Here is a 16,564-nt window from a genome sequence, read left to right as displayed (position 1 = left end):
ATAGGAGAAGGCGTTCTAAGTTTTGACTATAAAATATGTTCAAATCAAAAAAATCTGACCCAACATTATTGCCTGCGAAAAAAAATATCACACAATGGACACATAAATAGAATCAGTGACTAAAATTATTTTTGCAGTCACATTATTTTTCATTAATTACGTAAAAACACTTAACTGGCACTTAATCACAATCAGATATATTAATATAATAAATCCTTATATTGACGCTATGAATTGTGGACGGCAACCTGTATTCAGGGGGAAATAACTCGCGCTGCATTGTGAAAATGTATCCTATTTAGAGGTCTTTTTATTCAAATATAAGACCATGTGACCTTATGGAAACTGCCAAGATCAGAAATTTTCACGTGCAACGTCACAGAAAAGAAATTATACATAGTCGAGACGAAGCATCTCGACTGATGGCACAAACGCATAGTCCTTTCGATCCCGTGGGGATCTGGAATAGAATAGGTCCTCAGTACCCCTTTGCTTGTCATAGAAGGCGACTAAATGGGGCGGTCCTTCGGATGAGACCACAAAAACCGAGGCCCCGTGTCACAGCAGGTGTGGCACGATAAAGATCCCTCCCCTGCTCAAAGGCCGTCAGCGCCGAGCACAGGCCTAAATTTTGCAGCCCTTCACCGGCAATGATGACGTCTCCATATGAGTGAAATATTCTCGATAGTCCTTTCGATCGATCGGGCAGGCGTAAACTGTTCATAGCTTGCTGTTAACTTTGGTAAATTGCGAATTAAGTTAAAATCTTATATAAGACTAGATGCTTTATTGAGCTACCAATAAATAGTTACATCATATAATTGACGATTTTTTTTTTCACTTAGTTCGTTCATCACCGGATTTGATCAAAATTTCTCTAGATATTTTACCAGCCTTCGCGTTGGAATTTTCTCGCGCTTTGAAACACCTTTTCTAAAATTATTTAGTTCTTATACTTCCCAAAGTTTTTTCAGCCCATACATTTGGTGCTTGCATCAATGTCTCTTGTTAAATAATGTTTTAATTAAAATACAAATTGTTACTTTTATTGGGAGAAATAATTATTTCGTTTCAAAAATTACAGAAAATAGTAAAAATGGCGTACATAGGAGACATATCTTAAGTCTTATAAAATCCAGTCCAACCTGAGTTTTGGGGGCTTTCCAGAGCTGGACCCTCTGGGGCCTTAATTAAGGCTTCCCCAGACCTCCTGTCTGATGAAGTGGTGCCCCCTAATTTCAATTCCTGAACCCGCCTCTTGTACATCTTTATTTTCGATAGAATTTGTATCTAGCCTGACCGGTCTTTTCCCTCAATTTTTATACCGATTTAAATATGAAATTTTAAAAAACCACTGTTTTACAATTAGACTAGCTACATACATGTGTTATAAAACGATAAATAAACATTACTCTAATTTTTGAGAACGGAAACTCAGTTTTTCTTTTGTTGTTATTGTTGAATTCAAGAATAGATATCATTGCTTATTCATTTGTTTGACGCATGGAATGAACATTTTCTCGTCTTCTTTACGACAACCAACAGTCTTAATAGTCATCGTAAAATAATCGTCTAGAAGCCAGAAATTTTATTGACTTCATTTTCGGCAGTTTGAATATTTTCTAATCGTTCTGTTGAATGTTTGGGATGAATCTTGAGATCCTTTAGCGCTTCCACAGATAGGAACACAGATAACAAACAAAGCTTTACTGAGACCATTTGCAAACTTTGTATTAGTTTTCGTATTCTCATACAAAGAAAAAAAAATCACATTGAACATTTGTTTTGGTTATTTTCACCTGAGAGAAATTAAATGCGTTGTTAGATAGAACCATTCACTAGATTCCCAATTTCCCCCTTTCACAACAAACTTTCAAGTCCTATAAAAAAATTAAATATTCATATGAATACATGTACTTACATTTTACGAAAATTTATCAATAACTATGGGCCGTTCGTGAACAAACCCTTAACCCTCTTTTTTTAAAAGCTTACCTGAGGTGAAAGTTCATGTGATATGGGTGCTGCTATAGTATTTAGTGGGTTTTTGTTTTTTATTCCAATGGTCATTAATTCATTTTCATGAAATGAAAAAATAGAATGGTTGATATTAAAGCATTTACTGTAATTACAAATAACACTAAGAATGTGGTTTGTGAGTGAAAAGCAGGACAAGAAAGGGGTGAAATTGTATGCATGCTATTCTTTCAGAGAATATCTGATTTCTTAAACGTCACCGAATTATAACGTCACAATGTACAGCACGTCATAATATGTACGACATAGCACATTCTCCCTTGCGACTGAACATAAACATACTGTGCGCTTCCTTGGAGACGATACGTTAGATAAGAATAAAGCGAATAGAAAATCAAAAGATAATTTCTCGAAATGTTTTGCGTTGTATGGCAGACAAGGATTTGAAAAATGACTTTGTACCCATGAACAAGTTAGGGACACCATCTCGAAAATTGAAGTTTTAAAAGCTGCAAATGCAAAAGTTTCTTCATTCCTGCTGTCATGGACTGATGATGAATATTTCATGCAGTTACACCAACCGAGGAAAAGGAAGAAGAGAAATGTGTTTGAGACAAGCATGGAAACTGGAAAGGCAGTGCTGAAGAAAGAGTCACACGATAAGACAACGATTGAGAGCTGTCTGAATGCTGAAAACGGACAAATCACACATTCTGTTCATGAGATCAGTGGCGAAGAACTTGATATAAAAACAGAGGATGTTGCAGCATATATCTTGAGCATTGTCGAAAAGGCATGTGCAAGAGTTCTCCAAGATAGGACAACCCAGAAACTAGACCTGGATGATAGCAGTGTTATGGTAGAAAATAAACATGTAGAGTTTTCAGATCCGAGCCAGGAAATGGAAAATGAATGTTTACAGAAACCTGTTGAATTACAAGAATTAAAACAGAAAACCAAACCATTCGAAAGTGGACTGGACAAACCTGGGGAGCTTGCGACATTAGGAACAGGGAAAATACCAAAGTTTATTCCCGAAAGCTGTTTCTGTCGAGTATAGAAACCTTTAAACTTGCACCCGATACCCAGGATTCCACCAAAGACGAAGAAGAGAAGACCAAGCCCGTGAAACCAAGGCCTTTACTGTGCAGTTTCCTCTGCACCACGGTACGTTCTCCTGCGGAAGAATCCCGTGTGGTGAGACCACGGAGAACATGGAGGGATCACATTCTCAGGTTCCTTGAATTTAAAAGATAGAAATTATGAAGATAGAAACGTGACTTTAAAGGATTTTTGGTATTTTGCAAACGTATTACGTATGTTCATGGTGTTCTGATATGTTTGGTGTTCTGATTTGTATATGTATGTTCATGGTGTTCTTAACTGAATTAAATTTGTTTTCAAACTGTTATACCTGTGGATTGTCCTCATTCTCACTCTAAATACTTTGAAGCATTATGACGTCGACACATTCATCTTAATTTAGTTAACAAATGGTGTACCCGAGGCGTGCAAAAACAAAACCTTCCAAGTATTTAATGTACATAAAACGAGGAGAAAACACTATTTTTGTACGACATAAAGCAATGTGTGTGTGTGACAAAAGTAAAAACGTAGTATACTTAGTACGATTTTTACGTATTCCACCCATGCTCAATATAAAAGCTCATACACCGAAATTATTTCTTAAAAATAAAACTTAAAGGTATAAAGATTATTATGCATTATTATGTGAAACGAAAATAAAATATCTATAGATATGAGTCAAGTTTTCTTTTTATCAAATCTTAATACATGAAATAATGACAAAGTGTAGAAAAAGAGGATAATTTTATTTCTTTGCACAGAAAATGTACGTTACCGTCACTCTGTCACCAAAATAGGTCTGTAATTAAGAGTTTCATAGGAGAAAGGCATATTTTTTGGATTGCGTTTTAACATCGATAAATATACTAACCTATATAAACAAAACGATATTTCTGAATGTAAACTTTAATACATTTTCCCCCTGTTAAAATCATGGTTAAATCATTTCAGGAGAAAAAGAAATATTTTTTTCAATGTGATACTTTTATATATTCTTTTCATTGTGTTTGCATTGTTCAGTTTGTATTAAATCTGTCCTTTTTTTTTTAAATGGCTAATACTTAAATTCTACAGAATTAGCTTTTCTATGGTAATCATTTACTACTTTTAAATATATTTTGGCAATTTAGATAATGATATAAATGTAACGTACATTTCAGGATTTTCACCAGTAAGAAAAACTCAAAACATTATTTATTCTTCAGAACTATTTTAGTTTAAGGTAACGTTTTCAAAACGACCCCAAAAACTAAAGAATACACTTTAAACATGAAACATGATTTGGTAACGTACATTTCCAACTTTCAATAATACACAAATAAACATCAATAAACCAACTGTAAACAAATAAAAAATCAATGCCAAGAAAATTTTCCAAACAGTACTAAGAAATTATAATGATGGTAGTAATATGTCCTGGTATTTCTTGTTCAAAATCAAATGTTTGGTAACGTACATTTCGAAGATTTTAACGAGAAAGTCCCATAAATTTGTCTTTGTCTTGTTGCTGAAGTTCACACATTCTTTTACTTCTTCCTATAGGAAGGGGTTCTGCTACAACAAAAAATACATCTTTGGCTGGAGTCCACAAGATATATTCATGTTTTGGCCATTCAAACTTATCTTTCTTGTTTTCCATGAATAATATCTCGACTTCTCCGTCATTTTCGTCAATATCCATGACCTTTCCAATATAACAGTTTTCTAAGTACCTTGCTGCTACATGATTTCCTTTTTCCACGGCTGTTTGGGGTACATCACCTACATTGTACATCTGTTGGATTGACCTCGTCATGTTCGATGCCTTTCTGTAGAAACTCTTTTCGCCATCCCTCACAGACATTGCCTTCCAAACAGACGTTGCAATAGCAGTTCGTGTCTCTTATGAAGACTGCTGCATTACCAGCACTAGCAACTGCATGCGGTTTGAAGTTTCCCTTGACAGCTTTTACATCTCGTGATTTCAATGATTCGTCCATTCGGCTGCATTCTTCATTTGACACAAATAGGAACGATACCCCTTTCATGTTTGAATTGCATGCCCACTGATAAAAATCTTTCGCATGTTGGATAAGTGTTTTTTGGCATCTTACTGCTTCGTCTGCCATTCTTTTTGTCGTTCCGCCCAGCCCATCGCATGGCCCTTTTCCGTGGCCTACCTCAAAGTAGTTCCACCTAGCCTTTATACCATAAATACCCTGGTGATTAGCGATGGTAAAGAAACTTTGGCGGTTTCTGTATTGACTAGTTGGTCCATCTGGCCAATAATGAATGAATTCTGCGTTTGGAGACAGATGTTTCAATTCAGGAATGATTGTATTAATAATTGCATGTACGGTACTGGATGAATGCGACAGTTCGTCAGACACAACCACAAAGCTTTTGTGCTGGTGAAGAGTTACACCTGTTTGGTTCCAATAAGCGGATTGGATTTCCTTTACACTTTTGCAGGAATAGTTTTCGACAAAGTCCATTTCCACTATGAGATGATTTCTTGGCAGGTTCTCTTTCAGCCTTTTAATTTCCTGGTATTGATTATGCACTCTTTCAACATGCAGGAATAGTTTTCGGTAAAGTCCATTTGCACTATGAGATGATTTCTTGGCAGGTTCTCTTTCAGCCTTTTAATTTCCTGGTATTGCTTATGCGTGTCACACATTTTTTCTTTTCTTTCTCAGTTATTTCAATTTTTTCCATTGTGCAAAAACCACACGATCATTCAACTTGTTTCCCAGCTCTTCCTCGGATATTCCCTCCTTTGCAAATGTTTCTGGATTGGACGGGACGTGCTTTAGACATAGCTCTACTTATTCTCACTCTTGATGCATTTTTTCGTCTGTTAGGGAATTGCATACGAACTGTTAGAAAAGATGACACAGAGTCATAGCCACTTTTAAGTTGTAGATACATCTAATGCCTCGTTTTCACCTCCGTCATCTACCTGGTCTTGTCTCTCCTTTTCATCTTTTTTCTTTTGGCGCCAATTGCGCAAAGTTTCTGTTCTTGTTGTTCCTTCTGATTCTCTCTTGTCCGTGTCAGTTCGCTGTTTGGTTTATAATACCTCATTCGTCTTTGTCGTTCTTTTACTAAATATTCTTCTCCTTCCTTCTGTTCTTTCTTTCCCTGTAAGCTTTTTGAATTTCAGCTCTACTTTAAGCCATGATCTGTGAACAGCAATTAAATCTTATTTTAAAAAAACATGTGTAGTAAAATATTCTTCATAATTCATTTCGACCCCCCCCCCCTTTATTCCTTCCACGTCTCGTGATATATATATATATATATATATAGTTTCTAATTGCTCACTATGATTTATAGTAAATTTGGAACAGCCTAACCTAAAATAAGTGATCCAAAAATAGAGTTGTTTGTACATTTCAATTAAATGAAATATACGTTACCGTTATGGATATACTGGTTTACCCCATTGTATTGTAATATATATATATATATTAAAAGAGCACATTCATTCTATCTACACATAACAATATGAAATAATTTTCAAGGATTATCATTATAAGAAAATTCTGTTCATAAAATAGTAATATAAAATCACACATGAAACATTTAGGCAATGTTTATAATCAGTCACTTTAAAACATAGTAATGTAGGTTAATTATGCCAGTGAAATGTTCTTATAGTGTGTAATATTGTTAATACAATTCTAATATAACATTTGGTATTGATTTTGTCACGGATTTTTTGATTAATTTTCTGAAAATGTGACCTGGAAATATGAAAAATGTACGTTACCATACATAACGTACATTTCATTTTTTTTTAAATCAATACTCCTCCATTAACGTATAACAGACGCAGTGCACTGGCTTATACTTTAACTTGGACTGCTCAAGAAGTGCATCAGACATGTTTCATATTGTAAACCAATACAAGAGATTCAAAATCATATTGCAGATGAAAACCCATTATACAAACCTTGTATACAGGAAAAACTTAAGGTTTCTGTTACTTCTGATGCAAAGCCGACATTTAACCTTCAAAATCGTCCCTCGTGTAACTTTTAAAATTTGTAAAATATGAAAATAATAACGTGATGTGATAGTTCCGGATTTTATAGTAACGTACATTTCGGTAACGTACATTTTTTTCCAGGATTTATTTACCGAAAGAGAAGAATTCAAAACGATAAAACAACTTTGAACTTTTTTGTCGAAGATGCACACAGTCAATAACTCGGGGGTGTTTGATATTTCTCACTCGGCATATTGAATACGGAAAACACTAGGGTAACGTACATTTCTTTCTTATCTCTACGTTATGAAACATCAATTTTCAGTCAAGAATTTGAAAACAAATTGTTAGGCTTAAGAATCATTGTTTCATTTTATCAGACATAAAGTATATAAAGTTATAGGTAAGTTATATTTAGTATATTAATGTACCTACTGGAAACGGCTAGTCTGTTTTCTAATCGTTACGATTATTTAAAAAAATAGGCGAAAATAGAATATGCGACAGTTACATCATACAAGTTAAATAATTTGTTATCACATGGACGGATATAAATAATGTGTAATATCATCTATACGATCTTTAGGGTTAATTCATCAGGACATTTTAACCTCAAATTCATAAATGGCGATTTCATAGATATGATTAGACGTAAAGTATTACTCGGGGACAGTAACGTACATTTCAAATACGCTATCTTTTAATTTGAAACCAGTTAAATATCCTTCCATACCAATGCTATTGTGTTTTATTTTTCATTCATATAAACCTATTTATATTGTTGATGTAAAAATAGCATCGAGGTTAATTTCCTTCAGTAATAATGGAGCGACATCGTTTGATTCCTTATATTGAGAATGGGTGATTCATTATTATATTTTTTCTAGGCAACAAAATCTTAAACAGTGAAAATAATTGAAAGTAGTTTGTGTGAATTTCAGAGAGAGTATACAGTACTATGAGGTCAAGTTTATTCACTGCTTTACAAGGAAGGTAACTCTACCATGCCCAATTACTAAAATTTAAAAATCTTCAGAAGACTTGTATATATTTGTGTAGTAGTTACCCCATATGATATTGTTGGTTATGTACAGATAACCCATACTTTTAACAAAAGAAAATATGTCAAACTATGGTACAAAATGAGAATCCCCTATGCTCCAATTTATTTCCATGCCACTCCCCTTGTCTATCCCCTTATCGTTATGAAGTTTCCGAAAACGGTACAACATGCCTGTTGGACCTGTAAGCACATTATGCACCACTCTGAATTGATATACACAATTCGAATAGAAAAGTTTTAAAGGAGGTCATGGTGCACCGATTTGTCTGAAATGTGAACTGATATGCATTTCTGCGAGAGGGAGGTTGTGACAAAATGTCAATGCAATATCTGTACCCATGATGAGAAAAAGTCCAGAAAACTATTACCTACATTTAGCCCTAACGTAGGTCACGGTGAACCAATCACGTTGAAATGTGAACTGCTTATGTATTTCTCTACGAGGGAGGTTGTGACAAAATTTCAGGGCAATAATACCTGTATTTATGACGGGGAAAAAATCTGAAAAACTGTTTAAACTACATGCATGTATGTACTTTTACTCTTATATAAGAGTAGGTCATGCTGTACCAATCTAGCTGAAATGCAAACTTTATTCCTCCGAGAGGATTGATTGAATATTATTTAACGTCACTCTCGAGAATATTTAACTCATATGGAGACGTCACCACTGCCGGTGAAGGGCTGCAAAATTTAGGCCTATGTTCGGCACGATCTTTATCGTGCCACACCTGCTGTGACACGGGACCTCGGTTTTTGCGCTCTCATCCGAAGGACCGCCCCATCTAGTCGCTTCTTACGACAAGCAAGGGGTACTGAGGACCTATTCTCACCCGGGTCCCAACGAGGTTCCTCCGAGAGGAAGCTTTTGACCAAATTTCATGGCAATATCTGAATCCGTAACGAAAAAAAGGTTGTACTACAGAGTTACTATAACCTTGACCTTGAAAAACAATAAGCATTTTCCGATTGGCATAAAATGTACCAAGTTTAACGATCCTAGACCCATTAGTTCGATCTGTGTTCTACCTATCAGGTTTTCCTATTAACTGATACAACGACCTTGATCTTGAAAAATAATAGGCAACTTCCTCTCATCGTGGGAATCAAATTTCTAGATTTCACATTGTGCACAGCGTAAATTTTCATTAGCTTTGAATTTTGATATTACAAAATCTCTAAATAGGGATTTCTTACATCACATTGTCCATTACAATCGAGACAGGCTACTGACAAACAAGTTGATGGTGCAGGGGTTTCAACAGTCTCGTTTAAAATCAGCATTTCGCAAATTATATGGTCGTTATAACGATCTAGTTTACCAATACAACCTATCATTGGGTCAAATGCAGTCTGACGTGTTTCAATACCGATTGTTAAGCCGTTCTTGGCAAACTGATTGTGACTACGGATAACTCCGTTTACCTGATCAAGATACATGTATAAGGCTCACGGCGGTGTGACCTGTCGACAGGGGATGCTTACTCCCTCTAGGCACTTGGTTCCTCCTCTGGTATATCCAGGCGTCCGTGTTTACGTAACTCTCTATTTTAAATTTGCTTATAGGAGTTATGATATTATCACTGTTCGTTATCTTCTAAACTCTAGAGAGGGACTCCGGGTTAGAATAGATCCTCAGTACCCCTTGCTTGTCGTAAGAGGCGACTAAATGGGGCGGTCCTTCGGATGAGACCGCAAAAATTGAGGTCCCGTGTCACAGCAGGTGTGGCATGATTAAGATCCCTCCCTGCTCAATGGTCATAAGCGCCGAGCATAGGCCTAAATTTTACAGCCCTTCACCCACAGTGGTGACGTCTCCATATGAGTGAAATATTCTCGAGAGGGACGTTAAACAATATTTAATCAATCAATCTAAACTCTAGACATTGCATTCTAATACATAATGGTATTAATCTGTATTTTGTGACAGATACTACATATTCTTTCACACAGTGGAATACCAGACCATCTCTCAGTTTCTACTGAGAGGCGATGGTTTTTAGTACGAAATTTCATATTTCCCTTAATTTCATTGGTGTGGTATCGGAATTCTTTGGTCTCTGTGACCCCGTGTTAGCGACTGATTCCACAATTTAATTGAATACGTAATACTTTTCAAAAAGACTCTCGCTTCTGTCTACATCTTAAGTCCTCTGTAATTCGTAATGATTATCGGACGCAGGAGCAGCCGATATATTTGTGGTGGTGTTAAAAAGTGCGCATGAGGAAATAAATAATTTCGTATTGTTTCAGTAGAATAATTCCTTATCGATAACGTGCATAAATATTCTGAAGAAAAGATTTTAAATAATTCATAAATATACATGAAAGTCTTGATTACTTTTACCAATATGTTTCGTTTTTATTCATTATTATTATATTCTATCTATATATCTAGTGAATTCACGATTATTATTTTTTTACACGAGTACATGTACTCCCCTGAATAGCGGTGTGTAAAATATACGTGTAGAAATATCTCATCACGAGTCTCTAGATATTAATGACATAAATGAATAGATAAAAACAACTAACTTTGATTTGACTACTGTATGTTGGAAATATTAATATATATGTATAATTTGGTTATTGCCTTGTTTAAAATCTGTGACGTGCAAATCAGTTGCGGGCATGCACAGTATAGCCAGTCCAGCAATCAATATCGCCATCATCACGTGGCATAGATGGATGTGCATTCCATTTACAAACTATATGACACATTCAGTACATTTCTGAATTATGATTGGTTTCTGTAATCAATTGAAACTCAAAATCTAATAATGTTCATGTTTGCTACATTTACATACCATTATGGTGGTACTTCTATATTTTATGAACGTGTTTCATACCGATTGTTAGACCGTTCTTGGCACACTGATTTTGATAACGGATAACTCTGTTTACTTGATCAGGATATAGGGCTCATGGCGGGAGTGACGTGTCGACAGGGGCACCTGATTCCACCTCTGGTGTGTCCAGGGGTCCGTGGTTGCCCAAATATATATTTTGTATTGCTAATAGGAGTTATGAGATTGATCACTGTTCATTATCTTCACCTTTCATGAATCAATTTAGCTTCTTCGATGCACATTGCCTTATAATTATGGACAGATTTAGGATTTCAATTTAGAGGGGCGTGGACAATATCTGAGAGACAAGGGGTCTGTTGGTCGCTTTTGGATCCCTAGTTCAAATCCCCGCAAACTTCCCCTTTTTAACTGTATAATGAAATCTGGTGTAAAACTAATAGAACTTTCAAGTACACATGCTACAATCTAATGTTTCAGTTTCTAAACTTCATCCAATCATGTTTGATAACGCCGTTGTCTTCCCGTGTCAAGCGTCTTTTTAATAGACAGACTTGGTTGACGTTATGTTTTGTTTGAACGTCCTCGATATAATACATGTTGTATATATAATTATATATACATGTAGCATCTTTTGAGAAGAACCTGCTGATTTTAAAATGATTTATTCTAAGTTTCAATATTGAAACCTAAAATATGGATATAATTATCAGACATTTATGGGTTTTTTTTAAACCTTACATTTATATTGTTTCTTGATTTTATTTCCAATTTTATATAAGATATTTCATCTTATTATAATTTCCGTGTGTTTCTTTGGAAAGTTTAGAATACTGAAAATTTTAGCGGCCGATTTGATACTTTGCATCAAAGTTAGCTTTTTATTTATTGAATCAATTTAAGGAAGGACGATTCACCACAAAAGCGGGAGATTTCCATATAAAAGAACTTCCAAAAGTCCACAACAAGCACCTTAATTTCTCAGATGACGAGAGGGCACTTGTAATTGCTAAAGCTAGGTCAAACGGAATTCCAAACGACCAGGACGGTAATTATGCCATTACAGACATTTCTCCATTGATACATGATGTGTGTCTACCTTACTCAGCAGGAAGCTATTTCAATTTTGTTCATCAGTTCATGTGTTACTTGCTACTTAACTTTAAATATAGTATTTGGAAAAATTCACCTCTAAAATTAACGGAACACAAAGATGACCACATGTTTTTAGTTTGTTAGGGGTTGGGAACAATTGTACATATGTAAAGCTGGTATGAAATTCCTCCAAATATTTGTATGCAGAATGCTTTTAAATAAAATTTATGTTCAAACAACTATGCGCCAACTCCTCCCTGTAAAGTGTTAACCTAAAAGAAATAGAAATACTTCTAATACGTAATTTCGGAGTTGCCCCAGTCTGATTAAAACCAGACCTCCAATTTGGGCCCCCTTTTTTCATGTCCGTTATCTTCAATTGAAACGATTCTCACCGAGACCAATTGTTACTACAGTTAATGGTTTCAAAGTGTGTGGGCCGTTCTGTACTTGGCTGAAATCAAGTAATGACAAAGATGATACAAGTTCCTATAAAATTGATTAAGATTAAAAGAAAACCACACTGTCAAAATACGTTCCGGATTACCAGGGGTTGACCATCTTGAGTTTGACCTTCTCTATGCTGACCTCCTATCTCGGGATGCTGACTTGATATTCTCTAGACGGTACACTAGGTGTATGAAGGTGCTGACGTTTAATAGAAAGTACACTAAGTGTATGAAGATGCTGATCTTCATTCCACTGTCAACAGGGCAGTGCATTTACTGTTGGCTGGAAACAGCCAAAAACACTGTGACAAGAGCTATTAACAATCGTCATTTTCATTCACATGTTGATTCGATGTGTCCCAGTGGATTCGAGGTGGAAGACACCACGAAATCCTTTACATCTGCTTCGTACTTAAATACGCGGAAGGGGATATAGAAATACCGCTGTCCGTCCGTCCGTCCCACTTCACTTTGTGGGTGCAACTCCTCAGAAACCGCTCAACAGATTTTGTTCATATTCAGTAGGATTGTTAGTCACAATGTGTAGTTAATCATATTTAGCTGCCATTTTGATTCGACAATTTTGACAGGAGCTATGGGACTTTGTTGAATTTGTACATGCTACACTATAGGAACACTTTGTGGACGCAACTCCTCCGAAACCGCTCAATGGATTTTGTTCATATTTTGTGGGATTGTTAGTCACCATGTGTAGTTGATCATATTGTGCTACCATTTTGATTCAACAAATTTTATAGGATTTATTGGACTTTGTTGAATTTGTACATAGTACACTATAAGAACACTTTGTGGACGCAACTCACCGGATTTCATTCAAATTTTGTAGGATTGTTAGTCACCACCATATGTAGTTGATCATATTGCGCCGTCATTTTGATTCGACAATTTTTACAGGAGTTATGAAACTTTGTTGAATTTATATATGCTACACTATAGAAACACTTTGTGGACGCAACTCCTCCGAAACCGCTCACCGGATTTCATTCAAATTTTGTAGGATTGTTAGTCACCATATGTAGTTGATCATATTGCGCCGCCATTTTGATTCGACAAATTTTACAGGAGTTATGGGACTTTTGTGCTTTCAACTTTTTTAGCGGCGGTGAGGGACATGGCTACGTGTAGCAATCTTGTTGAAAACAGATATTGGCGACAAACTGGCAGCTTGGCTTTGTGACAAACGGGATGATTTTGGCTTCTCCGTTGTCGGCTTCCCATGTCTGTGTGGCGGTGTTCCATTATCGTTTGAGTGTGGCGTTTGTGTCTCTCGGTTGATTCAATGCGCGGGGGCTTGTTCTGTGTGTGATCGGATTTTCAATCAAGGTGGGCTGCTGGCAGGTGGGTTGCCATTGTTTAGAACCAGCGTATCGCGGATTCCGTGGTCGTTGTGGTGATCTTGTTTGCCAATACAAACGGTCATTAGGTCTTGTGAACCGCCGCGGTGGTTTAGAGGTTAGAGCATTCGACCCGCATGCAGAAGACCGGGGTTCGAATTCCAGCCGCGACAGACCTTCGTCGTTAAAACAGGTAGTGACAATTCCACCGCTAAACGCTCGGCATCAGTTGTGAATGTCACGGGTCCTCAGAGATGATCGTAAAACGGATGTCCCGTTTTTGAAGCCTAGACCTAAATTTGAAGCCCCTTTGGTCTTGATGATGTCTCCACATGAGTGTAAAATTCTCGAGATAGACGTTAAGCAAGATACAATCAATCAATTAGGTCATGTGTTGTCTGTCGTGTTTCGTGTCGGTTGTTCGGCCGTTATTGGCGCGCTAGTTCTGGCTGAGGGCTATTCCGTCCGTTTGCCTGGTTGGGGTGTGGGGCTCAAGACGGTTGTGACCGATCGACAGGGCATGCTTGCTCCCCCTAGGCACCTGATCCCGGTCTGATATACCCAGGGGTCCGTTTTTGTCTAACTCTCTGTATTGTATTCCTTATAGGAGTTATGAGATTAATCACTGTTCGTTATCTTCACCTTTTCCTTTTGTCTAAATATTTACAAAAACACAATATCTCATCTCTTCAACTCCTAAAACTGACTGATACAACTGGCGACCAACCTAAAACTACGCCTAGTTGGGATCGGTTTATGAGTTTGCAACACTTGCGCAACCAGTTTGAATTGCACAAAAAACTGCAAATGAGACACGAGGGACACAAAATCTAAGAATAAGTCGATATACTGTACTGAAGTGTGTCTGCTCCAAAGGAATCAAACAGCGTAACGGTGCGGTGGAAATCCCCCCTCTTAATCGTCACACTCCAGTGGTTGTGACGGCACTGTATGAATGTGTTCGCTATGCAAGGATGGCGCTGTTTACTCTTTTCCGACTATTCAAGATCCATGCGTTACCGCTCAGATAGGTATCGGCGTGTATTTCAACGTCACGGTAAGTATTATACCGAGAATGGCATGTTGGAATGTGATAGTTTTGGAGGTGGTAGCGTTATAATGGGGGGGGGGGGGGGGGGTGTCTGTAGTGGCCGCAAAACCTGCTTGGTCATCATTGAAGACAATGTGTCATCTCAACGGTATTTTGACATTGTTCTGCAACCTGTCTTCGTGCTGTTTTGTTTGTCCACCAGCATAACTTAATTTTTCAACAAGACAATGCCCGATATCACGTGGCGCAATGTACAATGTACTCTCTTCACCAAGATAATGTCGATACATCGCCTTAGCCCCACCCATACATTACCCTGACCTCTCGCTAGTAGAGTATTTGTGACCCATGTTGGATTGATGCATTCAAACATGCAAAAATCCACCAGAGACTCATTGCTTTGCGTCAGACACTTTTGAGTGGTAGAACATCCGTGTGGTACAAATAAACGTGTAACGAACTCAATGCATCGCATGATTAGAGCAGCAACAAATCAAGAAATGCTAAATGGGCCATATTTGTTATTGTATAAGTAAACTTCCAGTCATCTTCACAAGTCAAGGGTTATTGATTCGTTACCTCACACTAACCCTTGACATCAGTCGCTATTTAAAAGTTGGGCTCGAGAAGAACGATGACGCAGTACGCTAAAATTAATCAGCCAATGGGATTTCTTGTTTCAGATGAAAGTTTGGTAAGGGAATAAACAGAAAGTAAAAAATGGCGTCCGATGACGAAAAGATATGTGAAAAACATCAAATCGATCATTTGACTGAAAACCAAAAGCTTTCGATATCATGTATCAGAGAAGGAAAAGATGTTTTTATTGGGACTAAAACCGGCAGTGGTAAATCGCTATCTTACGAAGTTGTTCCCATTATTTTGGACAATTTGTTAAAACATAGTCGACAAACGTACTTCGACAATCCATCATTTTCATTCGGCTCATACCCCAAACCCTCGTCTAATTGTTTCTTCAAGCAAAACGAACTCCCGAAAATCAATCGACGGCATCTGTCTTGTACTAATTGGCCACAAATTCTACACCATAATACCGTCGCCATGCGTGTTTACTGTTTAGTTTTGTTTTCGCCGATTGTGAAAGCCGTTGTCTGATTGGTTTGCAGCTTCAGGCTGCAAACCAATCATATTGCTTCTTCTCGAGCCTAACTTTTAAATAGCGACTGATGTCAAGGGTTAGTGCGAGGTAACGAATCAATAACCCTTGACTTGTGAAGATGACTTCCAGTGACTACCACCTCTTCAGACTTGACGTTTTTTCCAAAGTGACGATAACTAACTCTATATTCACTTATCCAAAAGAATAGATTGTATATATGTATCTTCTACTAATTTTTAAAAAAATCAAATGATATATTTGAATGAAATAATAAAAATATTACCGACAATTGGAGGTTCCGTTTCTTTTGCCTGCCAGTACATGCATATAGATACGTGAATGCAAGATATGTATACTTCCTAGATGTGAAAGAGTCTGTCAACACTGTATCTCAAGTTCAACAGAGGATGAATTGCATTTTCTTCTTGAATGTCCACTATATAATAATCCTAGAGGAGAATTTTTGAATAAGATATTTAAAACCTTTCCAAACCTAGTACTGCTTAAAAATACTGATCTGTTTACATGGATTATGTCAAATGAAGATCCTGAGTTTGCTGTTTTATTATGCCAATATTTAATTGTAAA

General features: G+C 36.8%; 1 protein-coding gene across 1 annotated transcript in view; it reads left to right on the top strand.

Annotated features, from left to right (window-relative positions):
- LOC125660075 (A disintegrin and metalloproteinase with thrombospondin motifs 1-like) overlaps window positions 1-16,564 on the top strand; it is a 57,674-nt gene that overhangs the window by 9,239 nt on the left and 31,871 nt on the right. Inside the window, exon 4 of the mRNA XM_056150783.1 lies at window positions 11,810-11,954. Coding sequence (XP_056006758.1) covers window positions 11,810-11,954 — 145 coding nt within the window. The remainder of the gene's footprint in view (window positions 1-11,809; window positions 11,955-16,564) is intronic.

This window comes from Ostrea edulis, chromosome 9 (genome assembly GCF_947568905.1).
Source record: "Ostrea edulis chromosome 9, xbOstEdul1.1, whole genome shotgun sequence".
NCBI lineage: Eukaryota > Metazoa > Mollusca > Bivalvia > Ostreida > Ostreidae > Ostrea > Ostrea edulis.
This window is presented reverse-complemented; position numbering and strand designations above follow the sequence as displayed.